The 20,909-nt window shown below is 37.8% G+C and overlaps 1 protein-coding gene across 1 annotated transcript in view; it reads left to right on the top strand.

The window, feature by feature from the left end:
* UBE3D (ubiquitin protein ligase E3D) overlaps positions 1 to 20,909 on the top strand; it is a gene marked incomplete at its 5' end in the record, with an annotated part of 81,261 nt that overhangs the window by 36,127 nt on the left and 24,225 nt on the right. The window contains one exon of the mRNA XM_080616337.1: positions 13,894 to 14,032. Coding sequence (XP_080472463.1) covers positions 13,894 to 14,032 — 139 coding nt within the window. The remainder of the gene's footprint in view (positions 1 to 13,893; positions 14,033 to 20,909) is intronic.

Here is a 20,909-nt window from a genome sequence, read left to right on the forward strand (position 1 = left end):
TCAAAGACACCATCTTTCTGGTAATCTCAGGTGTCAGTGTTGAGGCTGCTGGTTGATCCAACAGCAGTGGTGAGGAGCAGTGGGAGGCAGGCAGGCAGAGAGACCTGGTGGGAAGGTACTAGTATCTAACATTAGTACAGTTCACATTATTTACCCAGAAGTTTCAACAGGCAGCTCTGTCCTAGTAAGATCAGCTGTGAGCTCTGTGGTTTATGAACCATATTTTCTACATTGTGCCTGATGTTGTGCTCCCTTGCTTTGTAGTTAGAGTCTTTACTGGGGACTGTGGTGTGACCACTAGTAACAAGGCAATGGGATACATCAGTGCTTACTGGGTTTGCTGCTTGGCCATGGGGCATACCACCTCTCTGCTGCTCGCCCTGCACTGCTGAGACGAGGAACTTAAGATTGTTTCATTTAAGCCAACCCTGCTTTTTAGTCATGGTCTTAGCTGAGCTTGCTGTACCAACTGTTCCCCCTGCTTTTGAAGCACAGATGCCTGAGCCACTTCACAGTCAAGTCCTCAACTGCTGCAGTTTAGAGCATATGGTTGAAGGTAAGTTGTTGCCAATTTTGGTTTGCTTAAAGGCACTGCACCATGAACCGTGGCAGTTTAGGAAATGAGTGATGAGCGGTTTAGATGTCCAGGCAGGATCAACAGCTGGGACCAGTATCTTCATCAGCTATCTCATCCCTGATCATCAAGCTGGTCTCTGAGTATCTAAAACTGAGTTAAGCGAATACCTCCCAGTGTGCTCACAGTGCACAGAACCAACAGGTCACACCAGCTCTACAGCATTTAAGCATTGGTTCTTCGTGTCTTGTATTTTCAGATATAAGTACAATTTTTTTTATTTTTTTTTTAAGGAATCATTATTTAATAAACCTATGCTGATTTATCATAATTGCATCTGTAAATCCATTTCTAATGGCTAAACACATGTATTTCAACAGTCTCTTCCTTAAGGACACATTAGTCAGCATGATCTCAGACTGATATGTAGACAATTACTTTTTTCCAAACTCATAAGGCAGTGTAAAAAATGTATGATGTTGCTTTAACAAGGCCCACTGAGATTTGGGATTATTTATCTAAGACCTTATTAAAGACAAAAACTTTTCTATGTTTAGCCATGCAGAGCAAAGCTGCTCTTCAGACAGTCCAGTGCACTTAAATAATGAAGAACATAGAACTTAAATCATGGGGAGAAGTATGAAGGATCTTTCCTCTGTATCCCTTTACTGCAAAGCCAAAGTTACTATTAACCACTAACATAAAAAGAAAAATGGAATGACAGCATCTCTTGAATTTTAAGGCCCTTTCACTATACTAGGACACAGCAGTGGAAAACTTATCATTGCTAGAAGGAAGCTACTTGTGACACTGAGGGGAAAAAAAAAGCCAGAAGATGAAAAAGATCTGCTTCATTCCCTGGGAGGGGGATTAATTCTTCTGTACAATTAATCTGATTTCTTAACCTCACTCTTCAGCACCCAAATCTCTATTCTTTCTCTGTAAGGTAATTTTTACTTGTGTATATCTCTGTTGGGAGTTCAGTTTAGCATCTCCCTACTGCCTTCTCCCAGGAAGCTCTAGAAGGAGAATTAAATGGAATGTATTTCATTAGATACATTATGTTCAATTCCCTCTTGTTTTCTTTCAGTAATTAGGAAATGAAAGTGTTTCTAAGGGCTTGGAAATTAAAAATCTGATGTAAAATTAGACCATTTAATTAAAGTATGAAAATTGAAGCTAATATTTTAAGAAAAAATATGTTTTACAAGAAGTCATAGTGTGGTTGGTGTAAAGTTTTAAGTTACACACTTTCAAAGCAACGGAGTTGCTTTAGACATTTTCAGTTTCGTAAATCTGAGCAATTTGTGTATCCAGAAGCTTAAATGCATTCTTTGTCTCTCTAAACAAATTAGCCAATCCTCATTTTGTGAGAGCTGATAATTGGTAAATACCTACACTATTTCATGCAGTTTTCCTTTGGGTGATTTCCTGCCATTTTCATTTTCAGCATTTACTGTTTTGAATTAAGCTTTGCTTCTGACTTCCTTTTATCAAATCTTTAAGAGTGTGCCTCTGGCAGCATTTCAGAGTTAATATATGATTTCCATTTTGTAGATCATTCAGAGGCACAACTGAAGGATCAGACACAGTGATGTTGCCGTCTCATGAAACTGAGTTCACCACTTCTGCTGGCATGTCCAGATGCTATTGTATAGGGTATTCCATCCTCAGATTTAAACTCGTACACACCACCAGAAAAATCCATATCATTGCACGTTTGCTGCAATGCCTAAGGTTGTAAGTTACTTAGCAAAGATTAATTTTATGTTGCCAGTGTCAGAAACCTGATTTGGAACTGTAACTGAGAAAATGTACTTCCTCTTCTTTGCAAAGGTCCCTGTTCATCAAGGCTTTCTGACAACTAGCTCTGAAAAGCTGTTCAGTGATGTTCCTCTGAAAGAGTTTGCATTCACTGACAGTCTACACAAGGCAGTCTGCAGGTAAGCAGGCTGCACCATCCTAAAAAAGCATTGAGAAAAAACCGTGAGCCTGAATGTGGCTGGGACTGGTATTCCGATTTTCACAAGCAGTGACACTGAATATTGTATGAGAGGATGCAGACGCATAAATGTTCTCGATGACTGATAAAGCTACAAGTGCTGACCTTTAAGCATCATGTGCATGTATTTTTATACTGTAGATACAACAGGAATATGTAATCTCTCCCATGCCCCAGATGATAATTAGGTTTTGTTTCAATAAGTGATGGGAATATTGTCTTGGAACATCATTGTATTCACCTTGCTTGTTATAGAATGATTTAGCCTGGATATAAAATTCTGCTTATTTGGATGCAGATTTGGTAAAATAATCTTCAAATCTGACAAAGCGCCAAGCCATTATCTTTCATCTCTTGAAATGTTTGGGGTTTTTTTGAGGTTTGAGATTTTTGTCAATAATGGATATTGGAACTGGCCACACATATCAGTTGCTGCTACTCTGTAGATATTTTAATCATATTGCCAATTTGGAAATCATCTGGTAGCTGTTTTGGGCAAGTAAACCAAGTATTTTTAGACTAACTTCAGTAATGTCTTGGTGAGCAAAGGAGGACTTCAAACAGATGAAACTGGAAAACAAGTCAATCACAGTTGAAACTAGGAGCTGAAATAACTTAAAATAATTCTTGTACTTGCAATTGTGATGCTTAGAACTATTATAGGAGGTCGAGAATGGTAAGTACAGATGTTGTCCTTAAATCTTGGACATTGTATACTAGTTTCTTTTGAAATAGATATACTAATAAAATGCCTTTCTACAGTGGTGCACCTTGGTTCACTGCCTCTTTTTTCATTATGAGGTGTTCCGCTCCTCCTTGAAAGCTAAGTTGTCTTTACTGTCTCTAGCTTTAAACTTTTGAATAATTTGCTTATCTGAGAATTGGCTGGGAGAACTGAAGTGAATTAAATGCAATTTCAAATGACATAGGTCTTCTCTTTCTTAAGCGTCTGACCTTCAGTGAGTCTTAGCAGTCTGCTCATGGGGTTTTGGAACCTTTCATACTGAAGTAGTTCAGAAATTTAACTTTGTATTTTGTGTTCCTTGCCACTGTTTTGAATGATGGATTTTTGATTGACTTTTGATCAACCCTTCACATTTTACATGGTGCTAATTAATTCTCAGATACTGAACATAGTATTTGTGCTTAGAGAAACTTTCTGTTCGAGGTAAAATGCCCCTGTATTTGTGATAAGATACTTGATATCCCATGTTTTATGTTCTGCAATTTAACATTTCATTATGATGATTTTTAAATTAAGGTTATAATTTCATGAAGAGTTTTAAAAGCTCCTCAGGAGAGTAGTGCTATTGATACCACCTGGGAATTCAAAACTCAAGACATGCCAGTATTGATAAATACGTCTTCCTCCTGAGTCTTCCAGTGTTTTCTCCAGTGTTTTCATTGGAGTTTACAACCTGTGAGAGGGAAAGGAGGGAAGAAAGAGTCTGTAAAATCATTCCTGTATGAGAGTTTGGTGGAAGTGTAGCCCAGGAGAAAGCACAATTGGTATAAAACAGGTGGCTGTATAGAGAAGAGCATCCTTGTTAATGTTTCTGATCAGAAAAAAATATAGTTTGAAAACAACAATTACAAGAAGAGGCTGCTGAGGAAGGCAGCAGGTCCACCAGACATCCATATCCCATAAGCGGATGGAAATGCTTCCTCAAAATTACACGAATCTTTCAAAGAGAGTTATCTGGAATTACTTTGCATTTACTGTAGAGTAACCATATTGATGTCACCAGTAGTTGTGAAGGAGCTTTTACATAGTACTTTGTTTTCTTACGGCCCTGCTGTGCACTTCTACCCTTCATAAAATAAGAGTTACTAAAAGAGGCTTACTCCTATTTGCCAGGGCAGTGGCCCTTAATTTTCTACATACCTGAAGTGTTGGAAGGTTTAAAAGAAAGAGAAAAAAAAAAAAAGTAACCTCAGAATTGGAGTCCTTGGTTGATACATGCTGGGAAGGGAGGCTTTTTAGGTCATTGGTGCTGCTGCTCACATTTGTTATTCCCTATAAGTAAGATGGCACCAGTCAGGCTTTTAGCAATAGATCAGTAGCACGCTGCTCTGTGTTCTCAGCATCTAACCCAAGCACAGTAGTCTACAGTTATTGCCATGCATTAGGGAAATTATGAGCCATCTGTTCTGATTTAGAGTAAGATGTATCCAGGAAGGAATCAAGATGTGCTAAAGGTGAAGTATTTTAAGGAGCAGGCTAAGCTATTCCTTCATTCTGAGCTGTAGGCATGTCCAAGAGAACTGCAGTCTAGAGTCACAGTAGAACTGTTGCTAGTCTAGATGGTGATGACCATCAGCAGTGCGATCATGGCTCCATGGTGGTGAATTATCAGCAGTGATCTGGATACAGCAGTTTGGTCTTTATTGTCTTCAGAAAAATTACTTGACTTCTTTCCACCTGGGATGCTGTAAGATGTTCAAAACCTGCAACTTAAAGCCTTAACACAACCATTAAAGTGAAGAACCACATTCTAAAGCTTTGACCATGCAGTTTTTATGAGATTAATTTGCTTCTACTTTTAGTGGGACCACGTTGCTCTGCTGCTGAGAAGTCTGCAATTACACTGTACTTTGGATCTGTGCCAGTGATTCTGCATGGTGTGAATGTTCAAGAGCAGTTGCAGCAAACTTTAGGCAATACCCAGCATGAGCTAAGCTCCTATGCTTTTCTTGGTTTTGTAGAACTTCTGAATTAGCATGTGAGTTCTGCTCTTGCACCCAGCTAGGCAAAAATGATGTAGAGAATTTAAAAAAAAAAAAGTAGTTTAAAGAAAATACATTGTGAATCTGTTTAGTTCTGGCTACCATATTTTCTTCCTATTATGTCTAGATATGTTCAAGCATCACAAGCCCAGCAATGCTGGCTGTTTTCCCTCTGATGTTTAAGCTGTATTTCAGTGATTCTTGTAGTTGAAATTCTGTTTCATCTTCTGCAGAGACTGTACAGTTGGTGCTGTTTTGCAGTGGAATAAAAATATTTTATGGGTGATATAGGTTGCAACTTAAAATTAATGCTTTTGTAATTGCGTAGCAGGCAGCTGGAGTGAGGAAGGAAGGTAATATAGCAAAGCAGTTGGTGGACACCCAAAAATCTTTAATCTGGAGAAGTATGTTGAGCATTACTTTGCAATTACTTGCTCCAAGGCAAAGTCATTCCTGAATGGGATTAAAATCTCAAGATTTATTTCCATGCAAAAGTTGCATTATGTTGAGATAGCTTTCTGTGCTTCAAAGGAATAATCTACTTATAAACAACCTTGCCTGTCTTGGTACAATGTACTAACAGGTTTTGGTTTTCTGTTTTTGCCCTTTACCACTTTCCTGTGTTCAGTTCTGGGCCTCTTGTTACAAGAGAGATATTGAGTTGCTGGATCAGGTCCAGGCCAACAAAGCTGGTGAAGGGTCTGGAGCACAAGTCTTACGAGGAGTGGCTGAGGTAACTGGGTCTGGAGAAGAAAAGGCTCAGGGAGGACCTCATTTCTCTCTATAACTCCCTGAAAGGAGGATAAAGAGAGGAGGTGGCTGGTCTGTTTTCCCAACTAATAAGTAGACAGTACAAGACGTAACAGCCTCAAGCTGCACCAGAGGAGGTTTAGATAGGATATTCGGAAAAATTTCTTCACCTAAAGGGTTTTCAAGCATTGGAAAAGGCTTCCCAGGGAAGTGGTGGAATCACCATCCCTGGAAGGTTTCAGAAACCATGTAAATGAGGCCCTTAGTGACATGATTCAGTGGTGGACTTGGCAGTCCTGGGTAACGGGTGGACTTGATCTTAAAGGTCTTTTCCAACCTAGTTGATTCTATGATTCTGTGAGCTTCATCTGTGCTAATAGCATTTTTTAAATAACTGTCCCAAAACCAATGTAGTTACATTTAAGTTAATATAAGACAGTTGAGTGTAATGAAAATGTTGGTTGGAAGCAAAAGGAAGAGAATTTGGCTTGTACTTGTACTGGTTGAGATAGACAGCCTTAAATACTATAGAATTCCCTTAAATAGTTTAAAATAATCAAAGCATGGTAAGAAGTAGTAAAATAATTTAAAATACATAAATTTATGTAGTTTATATTTGTATGCATTTGTCTAATGCAAACAAGATCATTTAATCTGCTGCCTTTTAATGTATCTTTTAGCATGAGTTGTTTGGTCTGTGCTACATATTGGAGTTAGAAATAAGAAAACTGTATGTGGAGCATCTTAAATCACAAAAGTATTCATTGGAGCAAATAGCATAATATTACTTAAAAGGACCTTTGAAATATTACAAGAACATTTGATACTTCTTCTGTCAGCCCTTTTGAAAAATGTTATGGTAATGGGAAGACGATACTGTGGTGAGGTTAAATTTGAATTTTCTTTATAAGCCATTTTTATTGGTATTAAAGAACTTGTCCTTTTCAAATGGTGACACATTGAAAGTTCAAGAAGGACTTAACATTTTGTAGAATAAGGTATTTTAAACCTGCTGAATTGGGTTTTTAGTGGATTTCTAGATAACTTTTTGACCAGACTCCAAAAGTACATAGTTTTTCCATTCAAAGTATGTGTTATTCACAAAAAAGACAGAAGGCTCATAATAATGATTGTGTATTTGTGTATGCAACTATTATATCTATTTTTAATAATTTATAGAAATATGCACAATTGTGTAATATTAATTGATACGTATATTTAATATATAATACATGTTATATTAAAGTATATGTACTATATATAAGATGTAAATTTATTATAAGAACTATATATCAGCAACTTTCTGACAAGAATGCTTTACAGGAGAGAGTATTTAGACTACTTGGAAGTGAGAAAGTTCAGTTAAATAAGCCTTCATCCTCTCTCTATAATGATGCAGTGAAAAAAACCCAAGGTTTAAATCTTAGAGATGAGCTTCTGATGCAGCCCACTGTAGTACATTGCAGTAATTCTAAAGAAGCACTTCCTCATGTGGGTCCCTGGATCACTGCTCTCTTGTCTTCTAACTTTCCTTGATAGCTCCTCTTCTCTCGCTCATTTCCTTGCAAGGACACCAGTGGGTTAAATTTCCATTTTTCACTCTTTTGTCTCCTACAGGAGATTTAGTACCTGTTGATTTCGATTACCATGCAACTAATAAAGATCCTGGGGAAGATTTGCTCAAAAACCATGCTTGACACTCTCACCTACTGAGGATGAATAATGAACAGTGTTAGAACAAGACGACAGATGTTTGCTTTAGGAGGGCAGCAGTGATTCTGTAAAGAAAGTGTTTTTTCCAAAGGAAGTTGCTGTAGGCTGTGGAAGCACTGCACTTCTTAGTGTTCTGTATTATTTAAATTTTGGCAAGAATTCAGTAGCTAATGAGCATGCATTGATTTTTATGTCATTTTTAGATCACTGCAAGGGTAATTAAAGTATAAATAACTTAGCCTTCCAGTATATTAAGTATATAGAGAAATCATCAACCATAATTTAGAATTGTTTTTAGAGTAAATAATTTTTTACAAGTAGTTACTTAATTTTGCAGGTTTGTCCTTTGGCTCAGTAAAGTCATCTGTCATTTATATCAGAGCTATAGCTTGTGGAAAGGGCAGCTTTAACAACATTCAGTGAACTCAGAGTTAGGGCTGAGCTTCTGTCAGCTTTTCTATCAGATTCTTCAGCATAGCCTTGATTGAGCAAAATACTGAAGCCGTAGCTAGCACAGTAATCTCCTTTAAGGGTTTCACAGCATTGGGAGCCCTGAATGCAGAGCGCATTTACCTAAGTCATAACTAAGCATGTGAAGTTAATCCAGTGCCTTGGTAGCAATACTGAGTAGTGCTCTGAGTAAGAGCTTTTTTGAATTTCTAGTTTTGATCTCTGCAGACTACACTATGTTAATGTATTTGTAGAAATAGCCTTGTAGATCAGAGGTGGTGATGGGGGTGTTCTGGAAAGGAAAAAAAGGCTTAGCCATTCCTCTTCAAATACAGGCTTACTTTGTCTGTTGCTGACACAGTTCCATTTTGAAGTGCATCTCATGCATGGTGGAAAGTGATTGCTGCTGATAAATGGCCTTGGCACTGATGGAAACAGCTTCTTTTGAAAGAAATACAGCCGAGTGAGAAGTCTGGTCCAGTTTTTCAAAGCCTTGAGAGAATCTTTATGATTTTATCCTGGTTTTGAAATACAAAGATTTCTCTTGCTTCCCTGACGTGCTATGAATATTATGGTTTTTGCAAATTCAGGACATTATGGGTGGGTACTGATGAATGGTGAGCTGATGAATGACTGTGTGTGTTTGCTAGTACTTAAGTAATTATGAAATAAATGCATTTCATGATTTTGGTGTCTTAAACCTTACTCGTTTAAGTAAGCTGGTATGTTTACTTGTAACTTAAACGTTACTCTGACTTACGTAGGCATTTTAACAATTCATTTGGATCAATTTCATAATGAGCAGTGGAGAAATACCATTTTCTGATGTACACTGAATCAAATGTGCTTATCTGAAAACATTGTGATCAATTACTTCTGCTGGAGGAGTAATTGTCTTAGTCTTATAAGAGTAATTGTTTTCAAGTTTTGCTCATCTCTGCTTTCAGAATTAATTGGTTGAATTTCAGATAACATTTGCTTTTTTTTTTTTTTTTTAATAGAAATCCAAATTTCCCTGGATTTCCAATTATCATCAGCTTTGAAAATACCACTTCATTTTATAAAACATCATTCACATATTGCTGTAAAAGTTTCACTTACTGATTAGGGGAATGTGACAATCATATCATGCTCTAAATTTTTCTTTCAAACAACCTGTTCCATAGAGAAAGCTTTGAAAAGGACAAAGGGGAAGATAGTCTCAGCCTTTCATCTTTATTTCTTACTTGTTTTGAATGCTCCCTTCTGACAGTTTAGCACATAGCATGTAATTATTTCGTATCAGCATTTATCACAGTAGCCAAGTATCTTCCCCCTTGAGTAGAATTTTACTCTGTTCACTTTCTGTACTACTTTAATTCAGTTCTGAAAGGCATGCCAGAAATACATTAAGCAGCTTGATTAGCATTCATCATATGTGGTTCTGTCTTTCTCAAAATGAAAGTTATATGAAAGTTTTAATTACATCTTTTAATCTTATGTCTGTTTGTTTTTTCGTGGATGAGACTGCTGTATATCTTGTAGATGGAACAGAAGCGGGTTGTTGGAGGTGTCACTTTAATCTGCAGAGGCTGCATTTCAAGTTTTGTTAACACTGAGAAGAGCTCTGACTCTTGGTCTTACTGGGGATCAGTTCCATCACCAACCCTTCTTCCTGCCCCAAAACTTAAGAGGTTTTCTTTCCCAGTTGTCCTGAACCCACATAATTGAGTAGAAGCATCAAGTCTTTCAATTGGGCTTACTCATTAGGGAGTATGGTAAACTGTGAAGAACATGTTTACTTCGCTTATAGTAATTGGGTTTGCTAGATAGAAATGTCGTATTATTGAGTTTATGCTAATATTGTGCTAGGTAAACATCACTTGATGTTTATGCTCATATTGTCACTAGGTAAACGTCTGTTGCTGAGCTCTATCAGCAGTGTTTCTCAATGTAGTCACTAACGTGGATTTCTCCTCACTACTCGGACACTGATTCTCAGGAAAAGATGAAACTTCCTAAGAAATTTTGGTTGAAATAGGTTAAGAGGTTTAAAAGTTCTGAGAATGGGAGTGGGGTAAAGAAAAGAGGGAGAAAATGGGAAGGATGGAGCGACAGGATGCTTAGAATGATTTGGGTTTTCCTGTTGGTGAGATCACTGGCAGGCAAAACTGGATGATGATGATTTACAGAGGTGGATTTAATGTGCTGTGAAAAAATTCACTCTGACATGTCCTTTTCCTAACTCAGAGCATGCTCCTAGTTTGGACCATTTTACTGTGTATGTTTTACTACATCTTACTGTTTTAATGCCTGGTTTCTGAAGCTGACTCACATCTCCCTCAAACACTGTCAAGGTCAATATGTAGTGGTGAGATTTTACTTGTCATAAAGTCAGTCCAAAGTAGATGCAGTTTTGTGCCCTGCTATGACGTAGGGACCCTGTGTAGAATTAAAGAATTTTATTTCATTCTGAGGATCATAATTTTTTTGTCAGACTGAGAAGTCCCGAATCTCAAGGCTTTTTTGAAAGCCAGCTCAGGCTGCTGGCATTTGGGATTGGGCTGGGAAGAAGCACTGAGCTGATGGGCTAAGTTGTCCTCCATGGGTGCTCACTCTCCTGAGAAGCACTATCAGCCAGTCTGACTCTTTCAGTAAACATAAAGCAGGTATTCTCCTTACCTGCACTGGAATTGAGGCAACTCTCCCTATGCAAAAAAGTTTTGTGATACTAAGGTGAAAAAACAGGTGTGTGTGTGTGTGTGTTTTGTTTTGCCTTTTTTTTAAGCATAGACATTTTTCTCCTTCTATGATGAAGATTATGGAAAAATGCTCCCAAGAACAAAGAGAAATAATCTACGAAGGCAGTGACTTCCCACAACCACTTGTGTTAAATGCTGTGAAATGACAAATCATAAAGACTAATTCCTAACATGAGTGTTCTTGGAGCAGTAAGTGTTAGGACACACATGGTTTGTTTGTAATAAGAGAATACACTGGCATTGTTTCAGGAAATACTAATAAATAAGCCATTAATAAACAAGAATTGCAATATAATTAGATGTCTTTATGCAAACAGTCTTTCCCCAAATAAACAGACACACACACACAAAAAGCCCTTGTGTAGTCTCAGGGCTGGAAGGGTTGGACTTGAAAATGAGGAGGCAGCTCCAAAAAACCCTCAAGTCAAAGCACAAGAATAGATTCAGGGTACTAAAATAATTTGTAATGTTTTGAATGTTGCTTGGATTTCTGAAAAGTTTCTTTACAGAGAGGGTGTTAGTCTGTGAAAACACCTCCCCAAAACCCAGAATTTTAGGATATCACCTCCAGTCTCCAAAGTCTCTAGCTGTGTTTGAAGCCTGCACAGTGCTTTGGTTAGACTTGCTGATCTCTGAAAAATGGAAAGCCTCAATTTTGCTAGCTTCACCTCAGTTTGCCTGTATCAACAGACAAGATTGTAAAAAATGTAGAACAAAGACGTAGTAAGGAACATATAAAGGTAAGCTTCTAATTATGTGTAGAAATGAAGTTAGCATATGATACTGAAATATGAAACTCAATTCTGGATTACAGTTAACAAGACTCCTTGGTCACTGGCTGCTCAGTGCTCATCATCTAAAGCTAGATGCTCCTCCAGGAGCATTTGCAGAATCTCTGGACCAGCCAGGGCTGTCTCTTCTGGAATTGGCCACTTGCAGTCTTTTAAAAGAATCCTGCTTCCTTTCAATGCAGACAAAATATTTGAGGCTTAACTGTAGTCTTGTACCTTTCAGGAGTGAAAATACTCCATATGATCTTCTAGACTGCTCACCTTCCTATCCTAGTAGATGGGGGGTTTTTTTGTGCTAGCTTTAAACAGATTTTTCCAAATTCATCTAGCGCAGTATAAGTGTCCAGTGACATACTACATTTTATGAAGGCTGTTAGCTGTTAATGTGTGGCAGATTTTGGCCTCTGTCCTTTGGTATGGTCTCAGCCATATGTGGAGACCTTAAATGATGCACTGACATTAGAAGTACCAGAGGGTGCCTAGCCCAGACTGCTTTTCTCCTTCTTATCATGCACAGTTTAGACCCCCTTATGTCAACGTGACCCACTCACTCCGGTGAGGGTTGAGAAAAGACATGGTACATTTGGTAATTTAGAAGTGATATAATTGTCTTTGGTTTTGATTGTGGATAAAAAATTAAGAATGAGAGAAAACGCTCTTTGTTTTAGAGAGATGTAAGCCCCTCTGACCTTGTGTGCATTATGGGTCTTGCTTCTGTATGTTGAAGCAGAAACCATACTTACATACCCATAGGTAAATGAGGAAGGAGTTAAAAAATGTAAAGATTAGAAAAAAACAGTTAAAATTCAAGAGGCTAAATGGAGGTAACAAAGTAAAAATACACCCATTCTTTGAAGAAAGATGCATAAATCATGCTACATAGAACATCTTCTAGAATATGCCAAGAAGGTGCTATGAAGAGTCAATAATGGAAGCATACGTACAAAACCTGTGTATGCAAGCCTGTATCTAAGAAGTAGAACTTCATAGAGAACTGGTGGTTTTGCGAAACTTGAATGAGAACCATCCAGAAGGACCCAGATATTGTGAAGAGAATATTTGCTCAGTTTTCACCATGCTGAATGCTAGAGTGGTGCCTGCTCTTCTGGGTGCTTAATAAAAAATGCACCTATTTCTAGATAGGACATTATAACAAGCTGATATGTTCATAAGCAGCAGTTAAATCAGATTAATATCCTTCCAGAAGAGATGGAGGAATTTAAAAGTGAAAGCTGATGCTCAAATTATTTATTGAAATTGCAAAGTCTTGGACATGGAAGGCAAGCACTTATCTTCCAAAGTGATGCTCTCCGATCTGCTGAGAATATTTGTCATCTGTCTTGCTCTGGAGTATCTGATATTAGCTGCTCAGATAAAATAATTAAACTAACTGGATCACTGATCAGTCTGACAGTTTGTGCATTAAGGAAGAAGCAAGCCTGAACAATAGGAAGTGGAACATTCTTGTGGTTTTGAGTTAATCTTGTTTAACTAATCTTGTTTTTCAGCATGTGGTAGCAGGAACAGTTTATAGAAATGTGCTTTCAGAATGCTTTTATGACTAGCTCCAGAAATATTAATTATTTTTATCTATCTAAAGCAGAAAGCTGTTTAAAATGAACTGGGATTGAGTTTTTGCTTGGTATAAACTGTTAGTTAGATTCCAGTGAGAGCATCATAAACATCAATTTTGAAAGTCACACCTGACCTTCTGTCTTTTCAGAAGTGAAAGGGCATTCTCCTTTCTAGAAACAAAATTAAAAACAGAGGCATTATGTTCTATGTAGAATACTTTTTATGTGAAAGCAGTATCTGATGGGAAATTGCTAGAGGTAGATGACATTTTGTTCAGAAATAGTCAAACTCTGAATTAGAAACATGATTGGATTGCTCTAATGCCTGCTGGGCTTTCCTTTTGCATTATATATCTTAGAATTTCTAAGATTGGTGCTATGGATAAGGTACTCTAAATGCCTCTGGTTTTTCTGGTAAAACACACCAATCTGAGACTTTCACAAGGAAAATGTGAAGGGAATCTTTTATCGCACTACTATCACATGTTCTAATATTTATTTGAAACTTAGGATTTGGATATGTTTTAAGATAATGAAAAAGTTGTTGATTTTTGGTTTTTAAACTTTATAGGCTTGCTGATGCATGGGAAAATGATATTGGAGTTCATCCTTTAAAGTTTCCATCAGAAACATGTTTGGAATTACTGCTGATACTGGGTTTGAGTACCACCTCTCTGCCGCCTTCACTTCGATGCATGAACTCTTTTCAGGTGAGAAACAGCTGCTATTTCATTATAAAGGTGTTACTTCTAGGAAAAAGAGAGATCCCTGGGGCCCATAAACCTTTTCAGAGTAAAGGTTTGTCTTCTGTAGTTGCATTACTCTCCATTGTATTAAATATAGCAATGGAAAACTTCTTGGAGAGTTCTGTTTCTTTCAATTGTATTAAATGTAGACCAAGGCAGGAAATGTCATTGGATTTTTGAACAGTGAATTACTGTTTAAATTAAATTAGATGTTTAAAGAAATTTCATGAAACTTAGGCTGGAATAGATAGAATCATTATACAAAATCTTGTTGGCTTAAAAAAAAAAATCCTCTGCTAAAAATAAAGATTTCCTGTGGCAAAATCCTGTAAAATTAGGAGTGAATCATTCACAGTTTTGTCCAGTGTTCTTCTGTGTTACTGCTGAAGTTCTCAGCAGTCAGAGAATTTCTCCCAAGAAGACATTGTTGCACGCATGTTAAATTGTGATTTGGGTTTATCATGTGTCTGAAGACATTCATTTTTTACAAATGAAATACACAGATGTCTCAATTCATGATAACAACCTTTTTATGGTGCTTCTGCCTTCCCTTGTAGTTACATAGTCCATCAGTTGTGTACTGATGTAAATTTAAAGCTGCTGAGCAGTATGCATACCTGAAACTGTGTTTGTTTTGACAGCTACAGAAGAGTCGTCGGCTTAGTGGGACTGAGTGTCCTAAACAGTTTATAGCACGAAATCTGTTAGCTTCTATTTGTCCGTACTCCCAGTTAAGACACATTTAATTAGTGTCCCTGAAGTATATTTACTGAAAAATAATCTTATCATAGAATTTTGGAGCCAGAAAGAATATGGTCATAAACCAAAATCAAGTAATTGGTTTTACTAGAGTTACACTGATGTACAACTGCTGAAAAGATGCCAAGATGTTAGGAAATAAGTACGGACCTGCGTTGTCTGCTGCCTTTCCATCTTGTGAGCTTGGGGACAGGGAATCTGTGTATGGGGAGCTCTTGGCAGTGGCCAGTGGTCGGTTTGACATGATACTTTAATATCCAAGGTCAGAATTGTTACTGGGTTGTACATTCAGAGGCCATAAAATTGAAGAATCACTTGGATGCTGGCAGAATGAGATCACAAAAATTGCAGGTTTCAAGGATTAGCCAGTACAAGTTGTCAACCTTTCCTGTTAAGAAGTGAGCATTTTGGTTGTTTAATCCGGGAGAGTGTGCTCCTTGTTCATTAATTACATTGCCAGTTATCTGTGGTAAAGTTTTCTCTTCTTTACCTACAATAGAATAGCATATGCTGAGGCTGTATGTCCTGTCTTGTTTCTGTTCATACTCAGTCCCAGGTTGTACAGTAAGGCTTTCCTTTGATTTGTATATCTGGGTAGAGATAAGAAGTGATAAATGACTGTCAACTGCTCAAGATATGAATTGATACATTCAGGAATGAGTTTGCTTCAGAGTACACAAACCACCAGGCTTTTCTTTTTCCTTGTCATTCTCGCTGTGACTGTGCTTGATTGCTCCTGGGTTATTTTAGCTTCATGAGCCTGCCTCTGGAAACGAGCTGTTGCCTTAGAGGCCCACCATACATGTCCTGGAAGCAAGTCAGGGGTAGGGTTATGTCGTTCGTGGGGCATGAGGTCCCCATGCATCTCCTAGAGATCCTCTGACACAGCCTTTCAAACTCAAATTTCAGTGGAACAGCTGAAAGGAAACATCACAGTGCTTTGCTAAACTGAAATACTGTGTGGGACAGCTTCCAGGCTTCCAGCAGTGGCCTGTGCAGGTCTTGGGTTGCCTGCCTGTATGGCAAAGTAGGTGATGTGACAATGTCCGTTCCTGGCTTCAAACATGTTTTCAGGCTAAAGAGACTACATTTTGAGCTGATTCTCAGTGTCTGTGCTTTCATAGCAACACAAAAGGCAAAAATTTGTTTCTGAAAAGCACAAGGTCTGAAGCCCATTCTGCTAAGGGAATGTTATATTTTGTCAAGTGAGAGGAAAGGATTTTGATAAACTTCTGGCTCCAACTTTCACTCTCCTTGCCAGACAGTCAATATCACAAAGTGTTTGTCCTGGAGGGCAAACACTGTCCAGGAAAATATTGTTTTATTTATTTTCATCCTTACAAGCCTTGTTTGGATCTCAGTGTGTGAATTCATGAAGCAGAAACAAAGTTTGCCCAAGCTTTTCACTGATCTTTTACAATGATCCATCAGCCTTATCAGTTTGTTGTTGGGGTTTTTTTCCTGGCTTTTTTCTTTGCACTCATGTTCACCTTCTATACAGCAAATATTAGAATTACATGTCCTAGTTTTTCATTATTTTTCTTACAAGAAGTTGTCAAGGTCTGTAGAGAGCCTGAATAATGATATTAAATTGTGCTGTTGCCTGAGCATAAGATCCCTCTGGATCCAAAATACTGAAGATTGTGAGTCAAACAGAGAGTAATAAAAGGCCATTAATTGAAAACTGATATTTCATGTGTCTTAATGGAGTAATGGCAAAATGACAAAAACTGGTTTTATTTTGTGGTAGACCTCGACCTGGCAGTGGTCTAGAAAAAAATTGAAACATTTTAATTTTATATTACAATAATGCTTGTATTTGAACTGAAAACAATTGCAGAGTTTACCATTATCCCCACGTGGCTGTCTTGTCCAACAGGAGGCCAGGCTCTCAAAGCTGAGTGCTGGCATCTGAATGCTAGGGGAATTAGAAGGAAAATGACCCCAGAAAGTGCAGACTTCTTTCATAAGTGTTCTCACTGTTGGACGCATGGTGTCAGGTTAAATGGACCACTAGATTCCACTGACACTTTGATTTGTGTTTTGATACAGTATTTGAAAATGCATCCAACAGGCAGCTGTATATGTACTGATCTAAAAATTAAGTTTAGCTCCTGATATCATATCAGTATAACTTTAAAAATTCCAATTGTTTTTAATCAGGTAGCCAAAAATGATCCTGCCACACTCCTGTGTTTTTTGAGACTGTATTTACCCTCCCTCCCTATTATATTACAATATTGCAGATCTGAGAAGCCAAAGTTTTAGTTGGTATATATACAGACTGCATGATGTTTAGGTTGTAAAAAGCACATGAAGGAAATGTGCTTAGTTGCTAATCATCTCTGTAATAAACTCTGTTCTGCTTCGTGGTCTTGAAGTGCTCTCTGGGACTAGCTTAGCAGGCACTATATCTGTGCTGAGATATAAATTACATTTTATTTTCCAGTGGTGTGCTACTGCTTAGTAACATAATATTTGAAATCACTTTTCAATTCCGTTTTGACCATGTGAAAATCTTTCAGTGTGATTTATGTTCCTGGAGGAGCCTGGAAGAGAGGAGGAGCAGCTGACTATATTACATGGCTCTTCTGAGTTTAAGGTGCTCACTGCAGCGAGCTTTTAAGCTTCCCAGGCTGCTGATCATTGGTACTAGATTTGTCTTCAGCTCATCTCTCATTTTACCTGTGCAGTTACACTGACATTGTTCTGGTGTACTGTAGAGCGTTAAATCTCAGGAAGCCTGAGCCTGGAAACTCTGCGGGACCGAAGTGGATAGACTAATTCTTGCTGGTTGATGGCTGCCCCTGGATTTACTGGAGACCATGCATTTGCAGCCCTGACTTGCACCTTCCCAAGCTTGTAATCCTTTACCCTGGACTAAGGGAGTCTCAGATCAAGGGAATAGGATTCACTGAGGCACTTGATGTTTATCCTGTAGCAATGCAGAAAGCTGTAAGAAGGGAGAGAGGAGTTCACTACTAGAAAAGATTAAAATATTTTTTAGCTTGCCTTTGGTATGAGCATTGTTTTGTTGCTCTCTCTTCAGGTCCATTACACTTCAGGGAAAGCTCTGTTACCTTATATTCTTCATCTGTCTGGCTCTCCACCCACCTGAGCTGTCAGTCCTTTGCTTTAGGAACAGTTGGGCTCGACTTTGTGTATTATTCTTAATACTTGCAAGCACTTGTAACTAGCACCGACCTGAGTTATGTACTTTATCACTGAACTGTTCAGCTGCTACTCCTCAACGCAGCCTGTTGATATTTTAGAGCCTTCAACACAGAACAGTTAACATGGGAAGATGCTTTAAAGTGACAAGTAATCCCTGCTGTGTTTTGCTAACCTTATCTCTTCTTTCTTTGAATTCAAGCACACTGAACAGAAAATGTCTTGGATATTGAATTCTTATGATGATATATGGGGCTGTTCGGCACATTCTCGCTCACTGCCGTTACTGTGGGAAACCAAGCATTTTACTTCCTGTATCAAGGCACTATTCACAAGGCCACAGACTGTAACAAGAGCTCTCAGAGTTAAATAAATAGTGGTTTTATTTTTACTTTTAGAGTTGTATGAAATTGAAAGAAGATTGTGATTGAGAATTGCTGAGCAGTTTCAAAATTTCAGTTGAAATAGTCCTTGATACTCTTTGGTGCTGCACCCAATGCCACCTGGTGCATGCTGTCCACTTTGGTTAAGAGAAGCAGAGCCAGTGTTTAAGAAAAAAACCAAAACCTGCTCATTCTGTTGTTGCAGTAAGCATTCCTAGAGGTGTCTGTGAAGGAAAAACTCATTTGCAGTTACTTCCAAAAAAAGACGGGAAAAGAAGGTTTCTCATAGAGCAGCATGTCACGTTCTCTATCATTCCTAAAAGCAACAGGTTTATACATACAAAGTAGCAAGTTGCTCAGAAAACATAAGACTGAATAAATACAGTATTCATTCTAGTTTAATGGCTCTAGTTTGTGTGTCTCAAAAGTATTCAAAAGACTCATGAAAGGCAGAATACAAAATTACTGCTGTCTTTCAGGTCTGCACATGATCTGAGCTAAAGTGTGCCTTGATACTCAGGTTTTTTTAATATTGATACTTTAGGGATTTATGCGTGCACGTATGTTTTTATATATATACATATATATAGAAAGTACTTTCAAACTTGTTTCTTGTAAAAAGAGGTTAGCTATAGAGGACCCTTGCAGATGTACATGTGTTTTCTGATAATCCTTTCTGAAGTGAACTGCTGAGTAAAATTTAGAAAAATCTGCTCAGCTCCTCCTTTTGTTTCTGTTCTGGGCATTTGGAGCTGGAGAAGTCACACAGGTTCTTTTAGGCTCGACTCTGCTCCTTTGGAGCACTGTCGAACAGCAGCAAAGACAGGAGGAAGAGCTACTTTGTTTCAAAGTGATTCGAGAAATAGTAATATAAGAAATGAAAATATCAAGAGGGAACAAGTGGCTTTCAAAATATTGTGTCTTTTATTAAACTATCCCTGAAAAGAAAAATAACAGAGTCCATTTATGCAGTAAAATAACTTATGTTTTTAAACGTTTTTTTAAGATGATGCTCTGTATTACTTGCTTACTGAGCATCACAAAACAAATCATAGATTTGAATATGTATATCCTGTAGTATGTTCGAGACAATGGCTGAGTTCCATGTAGGATTTTATTTTTTTTTCCCCACAATTAGGGATTTTCTTAAGTATTTCTCTGAAGCTTGTGGACTTCTTAAGTATCTGAAACTTCTTAATGAGCACTGACAGTAGCATGGCGAAATGGCTACAAATATGTTGCAGTATCTGTTGAAATACAGTCATTTTCCATTTGTTGAATTTCATATTTGTTTCCCTTAACTGACCTATTTTACAAAATGTAAACTATGGTGAGGAAGCCAAGTGTAGTTAGTGTCAGCCTCTTTTGGCTACTCCTGTTTCCCCCAGACTAAAGGTGTTTTGATTTTTGCAGATAGTATGAAAGTGCCTGCTATGTGCTTTTTTCTAGTTTTAACAAACACGGATAGGTTGCCAGGATGATGTAGGATGGCTTAATTTTCTGGTTTATTGTGACAATTATGTGGAATTATTTGATTTCAAACAATTTATATTAAATAGGAAATAAGTACCCAAGCGTTATATGAGAAAGCAGTTGTAGTTTTCTAAACTATGCATAGTTTTCTAAACTATGCATACAAATGTTTCATTGACTAAAATGAAAGAAGTTGTAACGTGTATATTTTGAGGTCTTGATTGTGTTAGTCTGCATTTACTAAAAGCCATAATAAAACTATTCAAACACTTCAGAATAATTTGGAAAAAAAATATGGAGTTATATTGAACAAATACTGAGAAGAGCAAATGATATTAAGAGAGTTAGTGTTTCAAAGGCAAACCTAAATACTTCTTTGCAGAATGATAGAGATGTCTAGGTCCAATTAAGAGATTTTCTTATTTTTATTGTCTGCTACTTAATTCTCCTATATAAGTTGGATTTTTATTATGCCATTCAGGTTATCTTACTTTGTGTTCACTGTAAGCTATCTTCTTTTAAAAGTATCTCTAGAGTGATCGGTTGTATTTCTTGAACAGTGAGACTGTCCACTTACAGAACCATACAATCATAGAGTTGTTTAGGTTGGAAAAGAACTTTAAGAGTCCCCTTGAGCCTTCAAGAATGGGAATAATTTTTTTTTACTTAATTATAATTAATATTTTAAGTCTTTGTTGAACCTGTGCTAAAAATGTTTCATACTACTGATTCAGAAAACTGAAGTTTCCCACGGGGTCACATCCTCCTTTGGGCACATCCCCCTGCTCCAGCATGGGGTCCTTCATGGGCTCCAGGGGCACGGCCTGCCTTGCCATGGTCTGTGACAGGGGCTGCAGGGAAATCTGCTCTGGTGCCTGGAGCACCTCTTCCATCCTTCTTCACTGATACTGGTGTCTGCAGAGCTGTTTTTCTCATATATTCTCACTCCTCTCTCCTGTCTGCTGTTGCACAGCAGTTTTTTCCCCTTCTTAGATATGTTACCACAGAGGCGCTACCACCACTGCTGATGGGCTCAGCCTTGAGCAGTGGTGCCT

Source organism: Psittacula echo, assembly GCF_963264785.1.
Source record: "Psittacula echo genome assembly, chromosome: 4".
NCBI lineage: Eukaryota > Metazoa > Chordata > Aves > Psittaciformes > Psittacidae > Psittacula > Psittacula echo.